This window comes from Oncorhynchus keta, chromosome 18 (assembly GCF_023373465.1).
Source record: "Oncorhynchus keta strain PuntledgeMale-10-30-2019 chromosome 18, Oket_V2, whole genome shotgun sequence".
Taxonomy (NCBI): Eukaryota; Metazoa; Chordata; class Actinopteri; order Salmoniformes; family Salmonidae; genus Oncorhynchus; species Oncorhynchus keta.
The window spans coordinates 7,492,204-7,517,730 of NC_068438.1; the positions used below are offsets into that span (position 1 = coordinate 7,492,204).

Genomic DNA, 25,527 nt, shown 5'->3' on the forward strand with positions numbered 1-25,527 from the left:
TCTGACAGAGCTCTAGAGTTCCTCTGTGGAGATGGGACAACCTTCCAGAAGGACAACCCTCTCTGCAGCACCAATTCGGCCATTATGATAGAGTAGCCAGACGGAAGCCACTCCTTAGTAAAAGGCACATAACATCCTGCTTGGTGCTTGCCAAAAAGCACCTAAAGACTCAGACCATGAGAAACAAGATTATCTGGTCTGATGAAACCAAGATTGAACTCTTTCACCTGAATGTCAACAATCAATTCTGGAGGAAACCTGGCACATTCCCTACGGTGAAGCATGGTGGTGGCAACATCATGCTGTGGGATGTTTTTCAGCGACAGGGACTGGGAGACTAGTCAGGATCAAGGCAAAGATGAACAGAGTATAGTACATAGAGATCCTTGATGAAAACCTGCTCTGGTGCGCGCAGGACCTCAGAATGGTGTGAAGGACAACAACCCTAAGCACACAGCTAAGACAACACAGGAATGGCTTTGGGACAAGTCTCTTAATGTCCTTGAGTGGCCCAGCCAGAGCCCGAACTTCAACAGGATCAAACATATCTGGAGAGACCTGAAAATAGCTGTGCAGCAACCTGACAGAGCTTGAGAGGATCTGCTGGGAAGAATGGGAGAAACTCCCCAAATACAGGTGAGCCAAGCTTGTGTCATACCCAAGAAGACTTGAGGCTGTAATCGCTTCCAAAGGTGCTTCAACAAAGTACTGAGTAAAAGGTCTGAATACTTACACTACAGTTAAAAAGTTTGGGGTCACTAAGAAATGTCTTCTTTTTTTTAAAGAAAAGCAAATTTGTTGTCCATTAAAATAACATCAAATTGGTCAGAAATACAGTGTAGACATTTTTAATGTTGTAAATGGCTTTTGAGCCAGTAATCGAACCCACAAATGCTGATGCTCCAGATACTCAACTAGTCTAAAGAAGGACAGTTTTATTGCTTCTTTAATCAGTACAACAGTTTTCAGCTGTGCTAACATAATTGGAAAAGGGTTTTCTAATGATCAGTTAGCCTTTTAAAATTATAAACTTGGATTAGCTAACACCACATGCCATTGGAACACAGGAGTGATGGTTGCTGATAATGGGCCTCTGACAAGGTACAAATCTGTCATTCTGCCCCTGAACAGGCGGTTAACCCACTGTTCCTAGGCCGTCATTGAAAATAAGAATTTGTTCTTAACTGACTTGCCTAGTTAAATAAAGGTAAAATAAAAAATAAATACATTTACTGTTTAATTCACATTTCCAGTACTGGTCAGAAATCATGCATTCCAATTCTTGCATAGATTGTAATGGACAGATGTGTGTAAAGTACTTTCGTGGAAGTTGTACTGATTATAATGAGCTAATGATAAGCTAATTGCCGACTATACTTGGTGCCATGTTTGTTGACATCATACAATGCATTCTTGTTGTTACGTAAATGTCCGTCAGACCAAAGACGTTATAACAAAATGAGCTGAAGGGATGGTTCACCTCATTGGTGAGGTCACCCGTAACGTGAGAAATTGTAGAAAGTAATTGCTATTACCTAATTCATATGGTCTCTGCCAGCCGAGAGTTAGACAAAAATGACCACTTGTGTGGTCACTCTTTCTTCAGTTAGCGCTACAACTAATGCAGCCTACATTTTCCAGTTTGGATGAATATTGTGATGTGCTGTAGCTACTTCTGTGAATGACTGAATATTGCATCCAAACAAAAACTGCTCACATTGTGGACACAACGTTGTAAAAACTGTGTTTGTGTAAAATGAGAACTGTGTGGCCAGCTCAAACACTTGACTCTTGCATCATTCGTAAATGGATGGTTCACACTGGTTCGAGCGTACGCTGCAGGGACCACCATAGAACGATCACACCTGCGTGTTCGTACGGTACCAGTCAAAAGTTTGGAAACACCTACTCATTCAAGGGTTTTTCTTAATTTTTAATATTTTCCACATTTTAGAATAATAGTGAATACATCACAACTATGAAATAACACAAATGGAATCGTGTAGTGAGCAAAAAAGTGTTCAACAAAACAATATATTTTATATTTGAGATTTTTCAAAGAAGCCACCCTTTGCCTTGATGGCATTCTCTCAACCAGCTTCACCTGAAATGCTTTTCCAAAGTTCTTGAAGGAGTTCCCACATGTGCTGAGCACTTTTTGGCTGCTTTCCCTTCACTCTGTTGTCCAACTCACACCAAACCATCTCAATTGGGTTGAAGGAATTGAATTGTGGAAGCCAGGTCATCTGAGGCAGCACTCCATCACTTTCCTTCCTTGTCAAATAACCCTTACACAGCCTGGATGTGTGTTTTGGGTCATTGTCCTGTTGAAAACAAATGATAGTCCCACTAAGCGCAAACCAGATGGGATGGAGTATCGCTGCAGAATGCTGTGGTAGCCATGCTGGTTAAGTGTGCTTTGAATTCTAAATAAATCACAGTGTCTCCAGCAAAGCACCCCCACACCATCACACCTCCTCCTCCATGATTCACAGTGGGAACTACACATGCAGAGATCATCCGTTCACCTACTCTGTCTCACAAAGACTCAGTGGTTGGAACCAACAATCTCAATTTTGGACTCATCAGACTCATGTTTCTTGGCCTAAGCAAGTCTCTTCTTCTTATTGGTGTCTTTTACTTGTGGTTTCTTTGCAGCAATTTGACCATGAAGTCCTGATTCACGCAGTCTCCTTTGAACAGTTGACTCTCTCATGAAGCTGGTTGAGAGAATGCCAAGAGTGTGCAAATCTGTCATCAAGGCAAAGGGTGGCTACTTTAAAGATTCTCAAATATACAATTTATTTAGATTTTTTTTACACTTTTTGGTAACTATATTTTACCATATGTGTTATTTCATAGATTTGATGTCTTCACTATTACTCGTAGAATGTAGAAAATAGTAAAAAAAAAAAAAACCCTTGAATGAGTAGGTGTGTCCAAACTTTTGACTGGTAATATATGTGTCAAGGGGTTTTAAGGAACCATTTGTTTCCCCAATCTGTATAAAGAATGACTTATAGTACAACATAAATATCTAGCTCACGCAGTCAGCACCAATGTTGAGTAGAGCCAGTCTATTACTTTCACTACAGTTGAAGTCGGACGTTTACATACATCTTAGCCAAATACATTTAAACTCAGTTTTTCACAATTCCTGACATTAAATCCTATAAATATTCACTGTCTTACGTCAGTTAGGATCACCACTTTATTTTAAGAATATGAAATGTCCGAATAATAGTAGAGTGATTTATTTCAGCTTTTATTTCTTTCAACACATTCCCAGTGGTTCAGCATTTTACATACACTCAATTAGTATTTGGTAGCATTGCCCTTAAATAGTTTAACTTGGGTCAAACGTTTCGGGTAGCCTTCCACAAGCTTCCCACAATAAGTTTGGTGAATTTTGGCCCATTCCTAATGACAGAGCTGGTGTAACTGAGTAAGGTTTGTAGGCCTCCTTGCTCGCACACACTTTTTCAGTTCTATTTCACACCAAAGTATGTTCATCTCTAGGAGACAGAACGCGTCTCCTTTCTTAGCTGTATGATGGCTGAGTGGTCCCAAGGTGTTTATACTTGCGTACTATTGTTTGTACAGATGAATGTGGTACCTTCAGGCGTTTGGAAATTGCTCCCAAGGATGAACCAGACTTGTGGAGGTCTACAATTATTTTCAGAGGTATTGGCTGATTTCATTTGATTTACCCATGATGTCAAGCAAAGAGGCACTGAGTTTGAAGGTAGGCCTTGAAATACATCCACAGGTACACCTCCAATTTACTCAAATTATGTAATTTAGCCTATCAGAAGCTTCTTAAGAAATGACATCATTTTCTGCAATTTTCCAAGCTGTTTAAAGGCACAGTCAACTTAGTGTATGTAAACTGGAATTGTGATACAGTGAATTATAAGTGAAATAATCTGTCTGGAAGCAATTGTTGGAAAAATGACTTACTATAAGCCAAAACTATAGTTTGTTGACATGAAATTTGGGGAGTGTTTAAAAAACTAGTTTTAATGACTCCAACCTAAGTGTATGTAAACTTCCGACTTCAACTGTAGGTATGCTACCGAGTGTAACATCACTTTCAAGAATGGGAATTTACCGTTTCACAGACAGACGTCTCCAGTTAGCTGATAAGTGCAGATTTCCTCTATGACCATTGGCCCACATTTGCAGAAGTGAACATTACAAAAGTACTGTTATCGAGCCACAAAATTAATTCCTCAAGAAATCCATTAGACATGGCCTTTTACCATCACTTCTGTCTCACATTCCGTCGACTAGAAACCAGTACTGTCTGTGGGGGATGGGAAAATATAGGGTGTATGAGAAACTCCAAAATAGGGTTTCCTGACTGGAATACATATAAAGGGGAGACATTTTCAAACTCACTTTAACTCCCAGAGTGACTGATGTTAACATTTCATTTCTTCTGGGCAACCCCCTCACTCTGCACCTCGATGTTCCACTGTATTAATGACAGTGAAATCATTCAATCTCTTGCCATGAGGAAATAGTGATGATTACTCCATTTTGTGATGTATGTAATAACAGCAAAAATGATGATTTAGCACAATGGCAGACAGTCATTACTCTCATGGCACACATCACCCAGCAAGCCTTTAGGAGGACTTTAGGGTAGCTATAAACAGCCACGAAAGGCAGGCTTTTAGCACTTTCAATAACACATCCAACTCACGCAAAGCATTCTGTTGGTTAAATGCCTGACCTGGATCAGATACACTGCACCATATGGTGAAAACCACCACGAGACTCTGTGCAAATTGCAGTGTTTAAATTCATGTCATCTTTGAGGGTCAGGGGGAGAAACATAAAAAAGAAGTCAGTGGAATTGAGTTGGCAGAATTTAAAGCCTACTAGGTGGGGGAAGAGAGGCTATCCCTGATGCTGAATGTGTCTATATGGAGAAGGCTGTAGAACTGGTGGGGTAATATATATAAAGGGCTGGATGCTATGGGGTGATTCAAACCTAATTAATTTTTTTACCTCTGGGATCCCTTTCTCCCTCTAAAGTAATCTGGATTGACTGCCATTGTGCTACAACCATCCGGTAACACATGTTATTGGCTTTGCGGTGCCATGAAGCAGAGATAGGCAAGGCGGGGAGAGGGTGTGGGTGTACAGTACTAGGTTTGTATAGGGGGAATACAAGAGGAGAGAAGCAGGTGTAACAGACAGTAAATCATCAGCCACAAACAGGCCTGTTAGTCTCTAGGGAATTAATCCACTTTTTTTATTTTATTCGAAAAATTTCACACACCATAAAAATTACATGTACAAAACTATAAGATTTGGAATTGCGTTATGTACAGATACAAAAGATAAAGCCAACTGAAAGGTGACGGAGAACACAGAAGAAGGTGAGTCCCCAGCTCTGAGCTTTATGTCTGAGTCTGCCTGTTTTGATTCCGTTCTCACTGGGTTCGGCTCAAAGGTGAGAAAGAGAAATAAAAAACACAACACAGGGTGATGAAGACCATGGTGACGAAGAGGTGGTGGTGATGCACAGACATGCGGTTCAGTTTGCTTAGTCCCTGTTAGTTCTTCCTCCTTTAAATCCTCCTGTCCTCGGAGTCCAGATGGGGTAAACTCGGCCCAGACCTGCAGAGAGAAGAGAGAGAGACAGCGGAATCAGTGAGGAATATGTACTATTTTGCCCTTTCATTAGTTTACTTAATCCAGGTTGATCATTGAACGGGCCTCATGAACATCAGCCAACATTGTAGCCCCTGAAGTATGGTGATGACACTGTTTCTCCTTGACCAGTGTTCGAGTCATTGAATCCCTGCCATACTAAGGCTTTATTTCATGAAACCGAGAACATTCAAACATTTCCATGATGACAATAGACCAAAGTACATCAGTTGAATAACCTGTGTGTCTAATACAAACACAGGAAGCTTCACAAACACTGGCAGCCATACGACCACCGAGCTTGGACAATGCCCTCTGTTTGGATCCGTGTTGTGCTCTACTGCTGTTTGATACAAATGTAAATGACTGGCAGCCTCCCTAACAGCACTGGCCAAACCGTGGCGGGCCTGCCTACGTGGCCATGAAACGAAACAGGATTATAAAACAACAACCCAGTGCCATTAAACAGCCATTGAAGTGAACAGATGCTTTTCCAGTATAGTGCAAGATTACATTTGGGACTCCTTGGCCTTAGACTCATCCTCAATGTCTCACACACTGTCCACAGAAGAGTGATAGGAGCTAAGCCGGTCAGCTCAGACAAGCCCAGCCCTCACGGTAGTCTGACTAAGCCTCCCGCGGGTTGGGAATATCATGGCTCTGGATGCATGGCAGGTGGTGAGCTGAACACAAGCCTGGCAGACATTTTAAAATATAATACTTCGGCTTACATCTACATATGGAACTAGGCACTTTGAAAAATGGTGCTGGATATAGGCTCTCTGGTGGACACGTATGGCACCTGGATATAGCTGACTAGCTGGCTTGTATTGGAGAGGAGAAGAGGCGGAAGAGGTGCAAGAGTAATAGCTACAATGATGGACGCCATTTTGGAAATGCTGATCCCTTGTGTCGGGCTAACATGTTTGACGCTGAAATCCCTGAGTGGACCGAGGCCTATAAAGTGAAGGAGTTGAGAGGGTACGTTTTTTTTTGCTTCTCAGTTGGCTGAATGTACTAGCATGATGTTTATGTAAAAAAAAAAAACACAACTGCATGAAAGTGTTTTCAGGCACTTTACGCTGACTTCACAAGGCAGAAATAGATCGCCCATTCAAAACATAGGGGCCATTACTCCTTCATCGCAAAGTGTACTGTAACACGTGACTTGAACAAAATACATTCATATTCACGTTCACGTTCAGGACTAGTCTATAGCGGGTTTTATCCTGTGAAAAATGTATGGCTTTAAGTGTGATGTGATACGCTCCAGGACCTTAGTGACCATGGGCGTTCTCTGCCTCCCCCTCCCAGCGTGGGAGCATTGATAAATTCAGCTAGCGTCTACACAAAGCAAAACCTGCCTATCTGTACTACTCTCTTGTTGGCACAGCAGGAAAGTCTCTCTTAAAGCACAACCACATAGTATGAAGCGCTTGGATTCAGAAAAAGTGCAGAAATATATTCCTGTATTTCCTTTACCACTTTAAAAGTCGACGTATCAAACTGAGCACAGGAGACCTATTTGTACACTGAATTATAGCATCATACTGTAGATTACTTGCTCACAAATCATTCATGGTGTTGCATGACACACTGTCTCCAGTTACGCTATTGACAGCGATTGTATGTGAAATAGCTTCATCTACAGCTATTTACAAACAAAGCATGCTTCATTGTGCTGAGCATGCACTATTGAGCTAAAAATATGATCTTATTCACCATCCAGGATAAAGGATATTGGACCAGCATTGCTGTCCCGGGGTCATGGCATGGCGGCTCTCCTGTCCTGAGAAAGTGTATTCCACGGAGGGGTCAGTGCAATACACATTGTCCGACTCTTATTTTGCAACCCTGATTATGATTCCCATCATCACACTTTGTTTCTCATCAGCACGTATTGATTATGCAATTAAATGTGGCCTGAGCAGCAGAAATCAATTGGGACCGGCTGAACTCTGGAGTGAACACCGCCCCCGGGGCAATCACCCAATCATCGTCTGATATGAATCACCTCAGTGTGTCTGCCACACAAATCTCTCTCCGAACGGCATCCACTGCGATCCTCTGCCGGCCAACCCATGAACTGTTCAGGGGGAGACCGTCATTTATTCTCCATACCAACTTTCATCATCTCACCTTTTTACATGGGATGTTGTTATTGCTGTTTCACATTGTCTGCGTCGAGGGCGAGTGATAACATCAACAGTATTTTGCCCTTGGTTTTTAGGTATGCCTCTTAGTCATCAGAACCGGCAAAGTCTGTTTAATAAAACCATAACTCTGGTATTGTGAATCTCAGTAGCCTCCTCTACATTTGCCCTGCTCAGAAGAACATGATAAAGTGACAAAATGAAAACAAATAGAGCCTACAACCTAATGTCCCCTGCCGCCTCGCTTCTGCCCCATGATATCTGAGTCGAACATCATTCTGTCTCCCAACAAACAGAGAACTTGTTTGCATAATGTCTGCATAGTGGTGCCATGGTTCAGCTTTCAGACAGTTCAGCACAGACCATTTAGCCCGCTGTTCTTGACTTCCATTAGTGGGGGAGACCTCTGTGATCTCACTCAAAACAACCTGTTTATTGATGCCAGGGACCTGTGATCATCAGGCGCCATGCCGCTGCTGATACATTGGGTAACATGCTCATCACTGCGTCATCAGCATGGAGCAATGACTTGCCACGTAGCTATACTCTAATTGCCAGAGAAACGAGGCTGGAAACTTGACAAAACATAATGCTAAGTGTGGGAGGATTGGAAGATGGGCGCCATCAAGCCATACAACATGTCATTGATTTTCTCCAAGGCCTATTTTAGCAAAATGGTTGATAGCAATCTAGTTGTGAGGAATTTTGATTGTTGTTGGGATCATTTTTTGTTGTTGTCTCCAGAGCAATAAGGATCAGAGAACACGTAGCTAGAAAATACGACTTTAAGGAGAGGCAGAAAAACCCCTAACTCAATTCTGTTCTCGCTCAATACAAACGCAAAGAGACAAGAATGGAATTGCCACTCGGTATACAAACATATTTTTCTGGCCGCAGACGGGCTTTGTGACAAAAAGAAACAGAATCAATGCCTTCGCCATTGTTTGGAATTAGTGCCGAGTTTGAATTGAGCTGCAGTGCGTCCCGAGGCCCAGTGCCTCACACACACACAGAAGGCAGAAACTACGGCCTCGATCAAAGCAAACACGCAGCAATGGCAATAAAGAAAGCTGCAAAATTAGCAAAATAAATTCCTCTGCTGACATTTGCCGGCCTCTTGGTACAGCAGTAATGAATTACATTTGGCAGTGGTTGTGATATGTAAAGCATCATCTGCTTTTTGTTTGTGTGGTCTTTGTTTTGTAGGCTGGTGTTCTCACAAAAAGCAAACACACAGGTATGTTGGAAAACACACAACGCCCGCACACGTATCCTACAGATCAGTCTCCACATCTCCCTTGCTTGAATAGCCAAACACTAACTATGAAATTACACCAGCAGCACGGTTACGATCCTATTACAGTGGTTCTGTTTGCCAACCCTCATGTCATTTTGTGAGACAGAATATTTACGATACCAGGCTCTTTGAACACACATCCATCTTCGCCTCATCTCATCTCTTTCAAGTCTAACCTTAAACCAGTCCAATTTCTCAAACTCCTGCTTGATGGTGAGATATGGGTTGATCAATAGTGATTTCATGGCCCAGGCCTTGGCGCTGACGGCCGACTGAGCCTTTCCATTTGTCCCTGTCCACTCGGGGAACGGTGAGGGCTAAGAGCAATGGGGTCCCCTGATTTCACACATCACTACACCTCAACCCTCCCCACATTCATATCCAACACAGAATACAAACAAAAGAACCTGTCCTCCCGCCACTGACATTTTATTAATCAGACAGGCACAATATTAGTTTGCTGATAAAATATAGTACGGGTGAGTTTACTCTCAACTATAAAAGGCTAAAGCCATCAGAGTGAGAGTATGATGAAACTATTTGTCAGGACATACAGCGACGCTCCAGAACTGTCCTGCTCATTTTCCCTCCCTTCTCGACACACTTCTATGCTCTCAGATGTTAGCAGGTAAAAGAAAGACTTCACAGGGGAATTGATGGCAAGGTTAACATCTGTGGCAAGAACTAGCTGCTATTATCAATTATGCATACCTCCCTTGCTTTGTTTCAGAAAGCCGATATGTAATAGCAGAGGCCCTTTCACTGCAACATCCCTCCTCTCCATCACACGATAGGGCCAGATCACTGTGCAATCACCTTGTTGTACAAACTGTAGAAGTGCCATCACAGAGACACAGGCCTGTCTGAACACATGGTGAGCGAGGGAAAGAAATCAACTTCAAATGAGTTGTGGGATCAAACGTTAATGGGATTCATCCGTGTTTGGCTGTACAATGGTATACTATGACCACTGCAGTGATCTAAGACAACATAGACCTAATCTATGACAAGATGACTGGCTAAATCTCTAGAAAGCACTGTCCTATCTTTGATGTGAGAATAATTAAGTATGACCGCGTAAGGCGTCCCGGAAATGACCAACCACATGCATGTCCTTCAAGAAACGTATTTATTGACTTAAGTAAACAAAATGTTTCAAGTCAGCACAGCCAAACACAAAAAAAGCACAACATTTACCCTAATGAACACAGCCATAGCCGCGCTCAGCATGGAACTCTACTGGTTGGTTTACTAAACATGCTATGGTAAAGCCGGGCTTGTGACTGTCTAGATCGCTGCTGTTAGTTGTTGTTTTCAATCTTACCTGCAACCTGCCCTTCTGGAACTGTGAGGAGCAACAGCATAACCTACGTTGCTACCATGACAAAGACCAAAACTGGCAGGAGTGCTGTTGAGGACAGCGGTGTCTTTCTATCACAGGTGAAGGATCTTTTAACCTCCTGAAGCTAGGGGGCACTATTTTTATGTTTGGAAAAATAACATTCCCAAAGTAAACAGCCTATTTCTCAGGATCAGATGCTAGAATATGCATATAATTGACAGATCAGGATAGAAAACACTCTAAAGTTTCCAAAACTGTAAAAATATTGTCTGTGAGTATAAAAAAACTGATATTGCAGGTGAAAACATGAGGAAAATCCAATCAGGAAGTGCCTCTTATTTTGAAACCCTTCTGTTCCTATGCATGCCTATCCTCCATTTAAAGGGATATCTAACAGATTCCTTTTCTAGGGCTTCCCTAAGGTGTCAACAGTCCTTAGACATAGTTTCAGGCTCTCCGAAACCTCGGGTTCATAGCTTCAACCCCGCAGCACACACACACTTACATACACCAACTTATTGATGGACTGCTGAATGTTTCTTTTTTTGAGCATATTATGTCTATCTCTGATAAGTTACCCAGGAAAGTGCCGGAAAATAGACCAGTTTAATATATGTAGCCTTAGAAATAAGGTTCATTAAATCAATAACTTGCTAACATCAGATAATGTTAATACATTAGCCATTTCTGAGACTTAGATAATTCATTTGATGATACAGCAGTAGCAATACAAGAATAACACCTATGGAAGAGACAGGAATGCTTATGGGGGAGGTGTTGCTGTATACATTCAATGCCATATCAAGTGTTATTGAAGTGTTGTGGTTGCAGGTTCACCTGGAACATCTAAAGCATTGTCTTTTGGGGTGTTGCTAAAGGCCACTAAGTGCTAACAGTCTATATCTAAATAATATGTGTGAAACTCTTGGTAGTGTATGTGACGTAAACAGAGAGGCCTACTTTCTTGGGGACCTGAATATTGGATGGTTTTCATCAAGCTGTCCGCTCAAGAGGAAGCTTCTCACTGTAACCAGTGCTGTGTTTACAAACACTACAGGAACAAGATCATCAACATGTATTGATCACATTTTTACGAATACTGTAGAACTTCATTCTAAAGCTGTATCCGTACCCATTGAATGCAATGATCACAATATAGTGGCTATATCCAGGAAAGCCAAGGTTTCAACAGTTGGGTCTAAAATAGTGTATAAAAACATACCAAATATTTTGCTGTCACTCTTATGTGGATGAGGTTAAAAATATTTGTAGGTCTAATTTGCTTCTTCCAATTATTAATAAACATGCACTTGTTTGATGAGGAGTTGACAAACTGTATGGTTGAAAGAGATGGGGGGAGTGGCTAGTAAGCCTGGCTGCACATCTGACTGGCTGACTTACTGCAAATTAATAAATTATGTGAATAAACTCAATAAAAAGAAGAAGAAACTGTATTATGAAGTCAAGGTCAATGATGTAAAAAAAGTAAGATTTTTTTGTGTGGGGGGGGAGGCAGAAAGGCTAAAAACGTTAATTGAATCAGATGGCTTATTCATCACAAAACCATTTGATGTTGCCGGTTATTTGAATGATTACTTTATTGTCAAAGTGGGCAAATTTAGACAGGAAATGCCAACAACTAACAGTGAGCCGTTGTACTAATAATGAAAGAAAATAATTACAAGTTTGAACTTTGTAAAGTTGTTGTTGGTTGTTGAGAAAACGTATGGTCGTGGCCAAAAGTTTTGAGAATTACACAAATATTAATACCCACACAGTTTGCTGCTTCAGTGTCTTTACATATTTTTGTCGGATGTTACTATGGAATACTGAAGTATAATTACAAACATTTCATACGTGTCAAAGGCCTTTATTGACAATTCCATGGTTGATGCAAAGTGTCAATATTTGCAGTGTTGACCCTTCTTTTTCAAGACCTCTGCAATCCGCCCTGGCATGCTGTCAATTAACTTCTTCGATATAGGGGGTGCTCTTTTAATTTTTGGATAAAAAAAACTTCCTGTTTTAAACAAGATATTTGTCACGAAAAGATACTCGACTATGCATATAATTGACAGCTTTGGAAAGAAAACACTCTGACGTTTCCAAAACTGCAAAGATATTATCTGTGAGTACCACAGAACTGATGCTACAGGCGAAACCAAGATTACATTTCAAACAGGAAATGCCCCAGATTTTGAAGGCGCTGTGTTCCAATGTCTCCTTATATGGCTGTGAATGCGCCAGGAATGAGCCTACACACTTTCTGTCGTTTCCCCAAGGTGTCTGCAGCATTGTGACGTATTTGTAGGCATATCATTGGAAGATTGACCATAAGAGACTACATTTACCAGGTGCCCGCTTGGTGTCCTCCGTCTAAATTATTGTGTAATCTCCAGCTGCATGTATTTTTCCATTTCCTTCAAAGGAGAAACCCAACTGCCACGAATGATTTATCATCGAATAGATATGTGAAAAACACCTTGAGGATTGATTCTAAACAACGTTTGTGTCACGCCTTGGTCATTGTATTTTGTGTTTTTGGTATATGTTTGGGTAGGCCAGGGTGTGACATGGGTTTCGTATTGGGGTTTGTATTAATTGGGATTGTGTATGATTAGGGGTGTGTCTAGTTAGGCTTGGCTGCCTGAAGCGATTCTTAATTGGAGTCAGGTGATTCTCGTTGTCTCGGATTGGGAACCGTATTTAGGTAGCCTGAGTTCGCGTTGTATTTTGTGGGTGTTTGTTCCTACCTCTGTGTTGTACTCACCAGATAGGCTGTAATTAGTTTCACGTTTCGTTGTTGTTTTCTTATATCAGTTATTTCATGTACCGCGATACTTTCATTAAAGTCATGAGTAACCTACACGCTGCATTTCGGTCTGACTCTCTTCTTACAACAGACGAACGTCGTTACAGAAACACCCACCACTCACAGACCGAGCAGCGTGTGAACTGGCAGGAGCTAAAGGACGACGTTATGGACAGCAGAAGCATGGATTATACGACGTGGGAAGAAATCGACAGGTGGGCGGCCGACCCGGAGAGAGTGCAGGAGCCCGCCTGGGATTCCCTACAGCAATGCGAAGAGGGCTATAGACGAATGGAGTCGAAAAGGAAAGCACGGCGGCGCAGAGCGAAAACCGAAAGTAACGGGGGACGGCGCAGAGAGAGAGTGGCTGAGTCAGGAGTCAGACCTGAGCCTACTCTCCATGTTAATCGTGAAGAGCAGTTGCAGTGGGAGAGGCTGCACCACTTGGAGATTTGGACATGGGAGGAGGAATTAGACGGAAAGGGACTCTGGGCGCAGCCGGGAGAATATCGCCGTCCCAAGGAGGAAATAGAAGCGGCTAAAGCGGAAAGGCGCAGGTATGAGGTGGCAGCACGGCGACGCGGTTGGAAACCGGAAAGTCACCCCAAAAAATTTATTGGGGGGGGGCTAGAAGGGAGAATAGTTATGCCAGGTAGGAGACCTGCGCATACTCCCTGTGCTCACCGTTGGGCTAGAGAGACCGGGCAGGCACCGTGTTATGCTATGGAGCGCACGGTGTTTCCAGTGCGGGTGCAGAGCCAGCTGCGGCACATACCAGCCCTTCCTATTGGCCGGGCTAGAGTGGGCATCGAGCCAGGTAAGCTTGGGCAGGCTCGGTGCTCAAGAGCTCCAGTGCGCCTGCACGGTCCGGTCTATCCAGAGCCACCTCTACACACCAGTCCTCCGATAGCAGCTCCCCGCACCAGGCTTCCTGTGCGTGTCCTCGAGCCAGTGCCACCAGTTCCAGCACCATGCACCAGGCCTCCAGTGCGCCTCGCCTGTTCAGCGCAGCCAGCGCTTTTCTCCTCTCCTGCACTGTTGGAGTCTCCCGCCTGTTTAGCGCAGCCAGAGCCTTTCTCCTCTCCTGCCCTGCCGGAGTCTCCTGTCTGCCCAGCGCCACCAGTGCTCCCAGTCTGCCCAGCGCCACCAGTGCTCCCAGTCTGCCCAGCGCCGCCAGTCTGCCCAGCGCCGCCAGTCTGCCCAGCTCCGCCAGTGCTCCCAGTCTGCCCAGCGCCACCAGTCAGCCCAGCGCCGCCAGACAACCAGTCTCTTCCAGATCTCCCCGACAACCAGTCTCTTCCAGATCTGCCCGACAACCAGTCTCTTCCAGATCTGCCCGACAACCAGTCTCTTCCAGATCTGCCAGACAACCAGTCTCTTCCAGATCTGCTTGTCAACCTGAATCTTCCAGTTCCGCCAGCCAGCCAGGATTTACCGGAGCCTACTACCTGCCTGAGCTTCCTCTCAGTACTGGGCTTCCTCTCAGTACCGGGCTTCCTCTCAGTACCGGGCTTCCTCTCAGTACCGGGCTTCCTCTCAGTACCGGGCTTCCCCTCAGTACCGGGCTTCCCCTCAGTACCGGGCTTCCCCTCAGTCCCGGGCTGCCCCTCTGTCCCGAGCTGCCCCTCTGTCCCGGGCTGCCCCTCTGTCCCGAGCTGCCCCTCTGTCCCGAGCTGCCCCTCTGTCCCGAGCTGCCCCTCTGTCACGAGCTGCCCCTCTGTCACAAGCTGCCCCTCTGTCACAAGCTGCCCCTCTGTCACGAGCTGCTCCTCAGTTATGTGGAGATCTGGGTGAGGACTATTAGGCCATGGTCGGCGGAGAAGGTGGATTATCCCAGGACGCGAAGGGGAGGAAATAGGACATTTATGGAGTGGGGTCCACGTCCCGAGCCAGAACCGCCACCATGGACAGACGCCCACCCGGACCCTCCCTATACTCTTGAGGTGCGTCCGGGAGTCCGCACCTTAGGGGGGTTCTGTCACGCCTTGGTCATTGTATTTTGTATTTTTGGTATATGTTTGGGTAGGCCAGGGTGTGACATGGGTTTATATGTTGGGTTTCGTATTGGGGTTTGTATTAATTGGGATTGTGTATGATTAGGGGTGTGTCTAGTTAGGCTTGGCTGCCTGAAGCGATTCTTAATTGGAGTCAGGTGATTCTCGTTGTCTCGGATTGGGAACCGTATTTAGGTAGCCTGAGTTCGCGTTGTATTTTGTGGGTGTTTGTTCCTGTCTCTGTGTTGTAGTCACCAGATAGGCTGTAATTAGTTTCACGTTTCGTTGTTGTTTTCTTATATCAGTTATTTCATGTACCGCGATACTTTCATTAAAGTCATGAGTAACCTACACGCTGCATTTCGGTCTGACTCTCTTCTTACAACAGAACGTCGTTACAGTTTGCCATGTTTCTGTCGATATTATGGAGTTAATTTGGAAAAAAAGTTTGGCGTTGTAATGACTGAATTTTAGTTTTTTTTTCTTAGCCAAACGTGATGAACAAAACGGAGCGATTTCTCTTCCACAAATAATATTTTTGGAAAAACTGAACATTTGCTATCTAACTGAGTCTCCTCATTGAAAACATCCGAAGTTCTTCAAAGGTAAATGATTTTATTTGAATGCTTTTCTTATTTTTGTGAAAATGTTGCCTGCTGAATGCTAGGCTTAATGCTATGCTAGCTATCAATACTCTTACACAAATGCTTGTGTAGCTGTGGTTGAAAAGCATATTTTGAAAATCTGAGATGACAGGGTTGTTAAAAGGCTAAGCTTGTGAGTGAATATATTTCTTTCATTTCATTTGCGATTTTCATGAATAGTTAACGTTGTGTTATGGTAATGAGCTTGAGGCTATGATTACGCTCCCGGATACGGGATTGCTCGACGCAAGAAGTTAACTTCTGGGCCACATCCTGACTGATGGCAGCCCATTCTTGCATAATCAATGCTTGGAATTTGTCCGAATTTGTGGGTTTTTGTTTGTCCACCCGCCTCTTGAGCATTGATCACAAGTTCTCAATGGGTTTAAGGCCTGGGGAGTTTCCTGGCCATGGGCCCAAAATATCAATGTTTTGTGCCCCGAGTTCCCTTATAAGGCAAGGTGCTCCATCATGCTGGAAAAGGCATTGTTCATCATTGTTCCTGGATGGTTGAGAGAAGTTGCTCTCGGAGGATGTGTTGGTACCATTCTTTATGCATGGCTGTGTTCTTAGGCAAAATTGTGAGTGAGCCCACTCCCTTGGCTGAGAAGCAACCCCACACATGAATGGTCTCAGGGTGCTTTACTGGTTGCATGACACAGGACTGATGGTAACGCTCACCTTGTCTCCTCCGGACAAGCTTTTTTCCGGATGCCCCAAACAATCGGAAAGGGGATTCATCAGAGAAAATGACTTTACCCCAGTCCTCAGCAGTCCAATCCCTGTACCTTTTGCAGAATATCAGTTTGTCCCTGATGTTTTTCCTGGAGAGAAGTGGCTTCTTTGCTGCCCTTCTTGACACCATGCCATCCTCCAAAAGTCTTCGCCTCACTGTGCGTGCAGATGCACTCACACCTGCCTGCTGCCAATCCTGAGCAAGCTCTGTACTGGTGGTGCCCCGATCCCGTAGCTGAATCAACTTTAGGAAACGGTACTGGCGCTTGATGGGCTTTCTTGGGTGCCCTGAAGCCTTCTTCACAACAATTGAACCGCTCTCCTTGAAGTTCTTGATGATCCGATAAATGGTTGATTTAGGTGCAATCTTACTGGCAGCAATATCCTTGCCTGTGAAGCCCTTTTTGTGCAAAGCAATGATGACGGCACGTGTTTCCTTGCAGGTAACCATGGCTGACAAAGTAAGAACAATGATTCCAACACCACCCTCCTTTTGAAGCGTCCAGTCTGTTATTCGAACTCAATCAGCATGACAGAGTGATCTTCAGCCTTGTCCTCGTCAACACTCACACCTGTGTTAACGAGAGAATCACCGACATGATGTCAGCTCATCCTGTTGTGGCAGGGCTGAAATACAGTGGAAATGTTTTTTGGGGATTCAGTTCATGTGCATGACAATAAGGGACTTTGCAATTAATTGCAATTCATCTGATCACTCTTCATAACATTCTGGAGTATATGGAAATTGCCATCATACAAACTGAAGCAGCAGACTTTGTTAAAATTAATATTTGTGTCATTCTCAACTTTTGGCCACGAATGTACAGTACCAGTCAAAAGTTACCAGTACCAAGTCGAAGTGCAGGGGTAAATGCAATTGAGGTAGATATGTATATACAGTTCCAGTCAAAATGTTGGACACACCTACTCATTCAAGGGGTTTTCCTTATTTTGACTATTTTCTACATTGAAGAATAATAGTGAAGACATCAAAACTATGAAATAACACATGGAATCATGCAGTAACCAAATAAGTGTTTAACAAATCAAAATATATTTGAGATTCTTCAAAGTAGCCACCCTTTGCCTTGATGACAGCTTTGCACACTCTTGGCATTCTCTCCACCAGCTTCATGAGGTCGTCTCCTGGTATGCTTTTCCAACAGTCTTGAAGGAGTTCACACATATGCTGAAAAACCCTTGAATGAGTAGGTGTGTCCAAACATGCCACCAGGGGTCTATTCACAAGCCCCAGGTTCAGAACAAATTCAAGGAAAAGTACAGCATTATACAGAGCCATGAGTGCATAGAACTCTTTTCCATCTTATATAGCGCAAGTGAACGGCAAACCTGGTTTCAAAAAACAAATAAAGCAACACCTCATGGCACTACGCCTCTTCCCCATGTGACCTACTTGTTGTATGTATGTACTGACATGTATGTGTAACTGATAGATGCACACGCACACGTACGTCAATTGTAAAGTATTTAGTCTGTTTAGTTATGTGTCGGACCCCAGTAAAACTAGCTGTCGCCATCGGCCAATGGCCATCCTAATAGATGAATACATTTTTAAAAAGAGTTGAAAGAGAAAGTAGGATTAGCTCCAGACAGATGTAGTGATGCGTTTAGGATCCTCTCCCACTGTGTTCCTCCATCAGTGTGTTCAGGACCTAATTGCGCTGATCGCTTACAAGATTTGACTCCTTAATTGCCTGTCTACCCATAATTATCTCCCGTCCGTTTAGCCAGGTTCTTAGTTAAGCCAGAGGAACCAGTGGAAGGGGCAGGGAGGAGACGGGGGGCAAACATGAGATGTCTCTGGGAGAAAGATTGGGTTGGAGTGGTTTTCCTCCTCCAGAATAACCACTTTATACTCAAACACCCCCCCTTCTCCTGTCTGTAACTACAAGCTAATCAGACTGGAACTGTCTGGATCTTCTAACATGGTTGGCTAAATACAACACAGAACACACTCTCACACACAACCCTAAATTAGCTTTCTGGTTTTAGTTTCATTTTTCATCACTCTCTTTCATCTCATAGCTACAGTGACTTGCAAAAGTATTCATCCCCCTTGGCATTTTTCCTATTTTGTTGCGTTACAACCTGTAATTTAAATTGATTATTTGGATTTCACGTAATGGACATACAGAAAATAAATAAAAAAGAATGGAAAAGTGGTGCGTACATATGTATTCACCCCCTTTGCTATGAAGCCCCTAAACAAGATCTGGTGCAACTAATTATATTCAGGAGTCACATAATTAGTTTTAAAAAAGTCCACCTGTGTGCAATCTAAGTGTTACATGGTCTGTCACATGATCTCAGTATATATACACCTGTTCTGAAAGGCCCTAGAGTCTGCGACACCACATAGCAAGGGGCACCACCAAGCAAACGGCACCATGAAGACCAAGGAGCTCTCCAAACAGAAGTACAGATCAGGGTTGGGTTATAAAAACAATATCCAAAACTTTGAACATTCCACAGAGCACCATTTAAATTAATTTTGTTGTCTTATTTCTTGTTTGTTTCACGTTAAAACATATTTTGCATTTTCAAAGTGGTAGGCATGTTGTGTAATCAAATGATGCAAACCTCCAAGAAAATCTATTTTAATTCCAGGTTGTAAAGCAACAAACAGGAAAAATGCCAAAGGGAGTGAATACTTTCGCAAGCCACTGTATCTGTGGCTGGCTTGATTGAAATACATGGTCAACTTGGTTAAATCATGAGTAAGTCCTGGGGGGTTTTCTGACCTTGTGACCCGACCAGGGAGTGTTTCGTGGTCAAGCCACATAGAGTACATGATCCTGTGTACACTCACCTTAGGCTGGGTCCCCATCCTGAGCCTGAAGACAGTCAGGTCAAATAAGGTACAGTATGAGCAGGTCCAGGAATAGATCCAGGTGCATGAACAGGTCCAGGTATTGGCAAGTCCTGGTCCAAGTACAGGTCCAGGAACAGTAGTAGTGCTGTGGTAATGCCAGCGGATACACAGACAGTCAGCCACAAAGGGATACAAGGCAATACGTTTCAAAAGCCACCGGCGAGGCCTTTGGCCCGACTAGTTCCACTCCAATAGATTATGATGGTGAATTGAGTCCTTATTAAATCCATCTAGGTGTGTTTTCATGGAAGGGTCCATGGATACAGTGTGAACTCCGGGGTCGCAAGGAGGAAGTCTGACAGAAGTCCTAAAAATGTTCCTGATTTATCATCTAATCTCCTTGTTTCCTGGAACCCTGGGATATTCTGAAAAACATAAACATGAGCAATGGTTACTGATCGAGTTTGAATGCATGACAATAATCACAACTGATCATGAAAAAAATGTGCAATTGTTTGAATGGTAATTTGACTTTATAATGATGATTTTGACTGGTTGGTGGATCAGATTGTGTGTTTGTTTGTAATTGCCACAGTGCTATGATCGATGTTGTATTGCTGCTGCAGCGTATTGGTGTAGGATGAAAATGTAAGTAATTGTAATTCATGCTTTTGCATTATGTTGTTTGGATGTCTGCTGCTATCAAAGTGCAGCACTGAGTGTTAAGGGTGTGTCCTCTGCAATTAGTCTCGCTGAATATGCCACATGTGTGGGAACAGACTCCCGAGGGAGGTCTCTGGCAGTAACGTGGCTAGTAATATGTTAGCTCTGACTAAGTGATATTTTCTCTCTCACACAGCCATCTCTCTGTCTCAGTTTGTATCTATTCATCTGTCTTACACTAAAGACCCCCCTCTTATCTTCTTCTCTCAAGTAGATTAATGGAGAGGAACAGGGAAAGAAGGAACAGGGAAAGAAGGGCACCATTACTCTTGGAGGTTGATGGCTGCTTCTCACCGAGAAGCAGAAGGAGTCATCAAATTTTAAAGTCGCTCCAGTCTCTGTGAGCCCTCTTGTCGTCGTCGGCAGCCGCGGGCGCCGGCGTGTCTGGTGGAAGAGACAAATAGAGGTGAGAGATGAGGCGGGTAGAGTTAGTGACAGCCAGGCTGGACACGGCGCAGTGCATCCCTCAGCCTTCGTCTCAGGGACACAGCACTTCGGGGAGCCTGCGGACATGGCCGTGGGAATGTGATTCATGGCCCGGTGTCATCTGTACCAAATTGGCACCGTTTTGTCCCACACGGGAGCTACACAGGTTGTTGGCACAGATCTGATATGGGATCCGGGCAAAGTGACTCCGATCTCATGGTAGCCTTGCACTTACTGGTTGTGTGTCGCATATGATTCTACTGGTGAAAGTCAATTATGATTGCGGAATGTACATGTATAGAGTGATTGTTCACTGCAGCACCATTAGGGAATTCATTATCTGCATTGCAGTGCAAAGTGTGCATTACACAGCAATGACTGTGAGAACGTGGTTGGCTGCAAAGGTTTTGGTAGGTTCAAGGGCAGCCAAACTCAACCGTTTTCATTGACAAATGATCCTCAGTCTAGATTGATCACTTTGGTTCATTATGTCCCTTAATTTCAACCAAAATGTATTTTGCAGCTGCACTGAGTGATTGACGCTATTGAAAGAGAGGGCCTGTCTCTCCCTGACCCTGATTTAATTCACCATATTGATTTAGTGATTTACAAGTCCAAGGCTCTGGAAATCCATGGTCACTCATTCAGAAAGTGCAATTATCCGATTGGAACAATGTATCCGATTGGAACAATGTATCCGATTGGAACAATGTATCCGATTGGAACAATGTATCCGATTGGAACAATGTATCCGATTGGAACAATGGATCCAAGTTTCTCACTCTGGAGAGGCTGTTCAAAATATATTTGTCTGTGGCCCTTTGTGTCAGTAGAATAGCACTGTTCTTAGAAATTACATGTCTCCGAATTGGCGTTTCATGTGCTGCAATGAGGTTTTGTGGGTTGGGATAGGCAATGGACTCATGTTCAGTGGCAGAGCTCTAGCTGCCGATACCTACTCTAGGTCACAGAAGGAATACAAATGAATTACAAGCCAGATGTTTCAGACATGCCATAGAGATACCACATTGAAAACGGTAAAAAAAAATGGGGTCATTCACTGCCATTCTCTCTCATTAACCCCATTCGCAACCATGTGTATCTGTCTCTATCGCTCAAGTACTTACTTCCCCCCGCATTCACATTGGTGGCCTCTTTGGGTGTGAGCGAAGCTCTCCTCTTCATCTCAATGGCAGTCCTGGAGTGACGCCTCTTACTAGGCGACAGCAGGTCCTCAGCAGTCATGTCTGAGATCTGCACCGCATTCTCACAGTCAACCACCAGCGCCATGGTGTTAGAGTCCTTTTGGGTGGCATTAGGTGATGCCGCTCCACTCACACCCCCTCCTCCCCCTGTCCCTGGCCCCCCTCCCACCCCAGCTAAGGCATGAGCCTGTTGCTCCTCCTGGCTCTCTGTAACTTTAGAGCCAGAGTGGGACACCTGTCCCCCAGCCTGTCCTCCATTGGTCTGGGCACAGATGTTGTCCATGGTGCCCACCTTACCTGTGTCCATGCCCTGGTGGCTGTAGACCTTGTAGCGGATCATGAGGATGATGATGAAGACGAGCACGGAGGCCACGATGATGCCACCGATAATGATGATCATGGTGCCGCCCAAGAACTGGCTGTGGAGGGCCTGGCACTGGCTGTACTCGGTCTCCGTGATGAACTGGACACAGCCCACCTGCCGCGTGGCCGTCAATGAGGTGATGCCGTCGTCGTAGACCGCCAGGACACACAGGTCGTACTCACGCCCTGACACCAGGTCACGAACCAGGAAGTCCTGACTGGTGGACGGGATCATTCTATTGATTTAGAGAGAGGAACATGTTTTAGGATTGATGACTGGCACGATATATGTACAGGAACAAATACTCTGTAGGTGGGACATATGTTCAAAATATGATTATTTCTGAGTAACAAAAGGTAGTGTAGATACTGGACTTGTCTATAGGGCTTATGTGAATCAATATGGATAGTTACTTGCTAAGACATACTTTTTATCTTTTAAAATTGTTCCACAGTATTATAATAGAGTTATGGTACAATCCGTGGTTTGAGATGAGTGGTGCGATCAAACTGGAATAGCCCATTCGGGCTTACTAATGGGACAATCATAATGACAAACCTCAAAATCAATATTCAAGGGCCATAAAATGGATTTACCAGAAATGTGTAACATGTAATATATTATGCATGAAAGTAATCAGTGTAAGGGTCCCTTGTGGATTCTCCGAAGCTTTGACTCACATCCACAGTCAATCATCTTAACCCTGGTCCAATGAGTTTGTAGAGGAAGAGCATGTTGAGGTCAATGTCCATCCAAGGAGTAAAGCATGTGACCAATAGGTGCCAACACTAGCAGATAATAGGGTGCATGTAGGCTTCAGAAGCACTGTAGAGCCTATCAACATCGGGAGGTACTGTATGTTGCTCCAACACAAGAAATCTCATTTTCCTTTTGGTGCCATACCTTTTCATTCTGAAATCACCCCTTTCGGTACTAAACCGAAACTACTGTGTACGAATGGACTCCATTTGTCAGGTAATTTTTCAGGATCGCTCCACTTTTCTAGATTATGCCAATGATCTTGACCCATTCCTGCAGCTGTGCGGCACTATCATGGACAAGGTCAGGAAAGAAGATATGAACGAGGAGACAATAAAAATATGCAGTCGTTGGCAGACACCGTTCCCCCGTGATAATATTCTGGTGTATCCAACCTTTGCAATGACAACAATATGCAGACTGTTGTGATAGAAAACAAAGTCGGGCAACACTGTAGTAGAGACCACTGAAAGGCACTTTGATAGTGTGTGGTCACGCGTGTGATTTCTGACAGTATAAGTGAGTAGTGGATTTTCCGCATACGTCCGGAACTCTTTCATTGGGGGGAAAAAGGAGAGGACGACGGTCATTAAATGTGATGCCAGCGACATCTTGAGCTGTGATTAAATGTCAGTCTCCATTCGCATAACTCTCAAAAGCTTCCAAATCTCCCATTTTCATTACGTGTGTATCGTTATCTGGCTAACAAGTCTTGACATTTAAATTCACTTCAACAGCTCTAAAAGCTGAGTTGGTAAACAATGCCCAGTGTCATCTCATTAAGCCGCCTTGCTTGGGGTAGAACACTTAATATAAGTTAAGAAAACTCCCCTGGACTTGTTCAAATAAATTATAATCATTTAATGTTAACCATTATTTTTGAAGACATGGAGAAGACATTGTTGACAGGGTTGAAAGAACGGGTGACTTAGGCTAGGACCTTGTTACTACAGTACTGAGCTGTCCATCCCGAAATGTCCTCCACCGAGACACAGTGACTGAGAATGTGCATTGCTCAGTACAGTGTTAAATCACAAGGTGCCTCCAGCTTGAGCCGGAGATCATTAGAACCCGTATTCAATATAAACCAAGAAATATTCTGACTTTTCTGGCTGGAGGTTTAACATTTACACTAAGGACAGAATTTTTTTTGTAAATATAATTTTCATTTGTCAAATACATGTTCTACTAGCAGAGGAAGCTGTTGCGCAAACCAGACATAATTCAATAGTAAATATTCTCTGAGTTGTTTGCACTTCCAAAAAAATCTATTGCATACAAGAAAATGAATTCACTTATGTGAATTGACAAAATGAAGTACATGGGAAAAGCAACAATAATCGTAACCCTGACATCCAGCCAGAAATGTTATTGCTGCCACTGCAACCTCTTCCTAATCTTTATTCACCCAGATTATCTTTGCTTCTTCTTCTAGAGGCTTTTCCCAATCCAGCACCAGCTAGAGAAGTGACGTGTCAACTACAAGGTTATGACAGGTTCAAATCCACATTCTCTATTCAGACAATCAACCAACCTTAGCCTTGGTCTTAACCCCAATTTTTTAAGAGTCATTGTAGCTAATGCTCTTACAGACAGTCTTGGCTACACTAATATCAGATGTCTGAGTCCAAGGGAATTCCTCTTTCACATGTAACACAAAAGGACTTAACGGGAATTGGAGAATATAGGAATTTAAATAGGTTTTTAGCTGATATAACGTTCTTCCATTTATCTTGGTCGATGTTCTAGTATCAATGTTCTTGTGTTTGAATCACTATCACACTTACATTGGCAGGAAATTGGTTGAGTGTATTCCTATTAAAAAGGTGAAAGACAGTGCTAGAAGACATTTGTTTATTAATTGCGGATCCCGAGGTGGCCGTTTGGCTCGGGAACTCCTCCAACCTATCGACTACTAAAACGAGAGCACCTGTTTGAGGAAGAATTATCCTAATCCAACTAGGTTCACGGAAAAGTCTTCTAATTACTCCACGAGTCAGCAAAGACCATTTTTTCTCTCTCTTTCTCCATCTCTCTCTCTGTCTCTCTGTCTGTCCCACCTTTCTCTTCCTCTCTCCTTTAATAGTTAATGTTATGGTCTGTAGGGGGAAAAAGAAGATCTCAATGGTGCTCTATGACTAGCCACTCTGAAGTCCTCTTATTTGCCTCACGTTTGCCTGTCATTTTGACTGGAAGCCCAGATCTCTCTCTCTCTCTCTCTCTCTCTCTCTCTCTCTCTCTCTCTATACGGATGACATCCAGACTGCCTTTAGAATCCTCATGGCACAATGCTGAACAAAGTCGCCTTGATCTGGGCTGTGTAGAGGACCTTTATCTGGTGTTTTTGTGCTTTGGTTTATTGGGGGATTTATCATGGACGTGGCAGCTCTGGAATAGGCTATTAGACACTTTAGGTGTAAAGCACATGAACATAGTTACAAAAAGGAGTATAAAAAAAAAAGGTATTGGAGAGATGCAGGGGGACGGATTCCTGATTCATGAAACATCATTGCGGCAGTTACCCCAAATTAAATTACTCCACAATGAAGTCTGGTGCCGATTGTGAATAGGGAAGC

At 43.6% G+C, this 25,527-nt stretch overlaps 1 protein-coding gene across 7 annotated transcripts in view; it reads right to left on the reverse strand.

Moving 5' to 3' along the window:
• Positions 1–5,196: 5,196 nt before the first annotated feature.
• The window catches only part of zgc:172282 (leucine-rich repeat and fibronectin type III domain-containing protein 1-like protein), a 105,567-nt gene continuing 85,236 nt past the window's right edge, over positions 5,197–25,527 (reverse strand). For 3 of the 7 annotated variants that reach the window (XM_035791655.2, XM_035791659.2, XM_035791658.2), the window contains exons 4-7: positions 21,751–22,427; positions 20,465–20,581; positions 19,472–19,899; positions 5,197–5,631 (exon numbers count right to left, since the gene is read on the reverse strand). In XM_035791655.2, coding sequence (XP_035647548.2) covers positions 20,511–20,581; positions 21,751–22,427 — 748 coding nt within the window. In that variant the 3' untranslated portion in view covers positions 5,197–5,631; positions 19,472–19,899; positions 20,465–20,510. Of the gene's footprint in view, positions 5,632–19,471; positions 19,900–20,458; positions 20,582–21,750; positions 22,428–25,527 lie in introns of all 7 variants that reach the window. The other 4 variants (XM_035791656.2, XM_035791657.2, XM_035791662.2 and 1 more) reach the window with 4 other exon arrangements.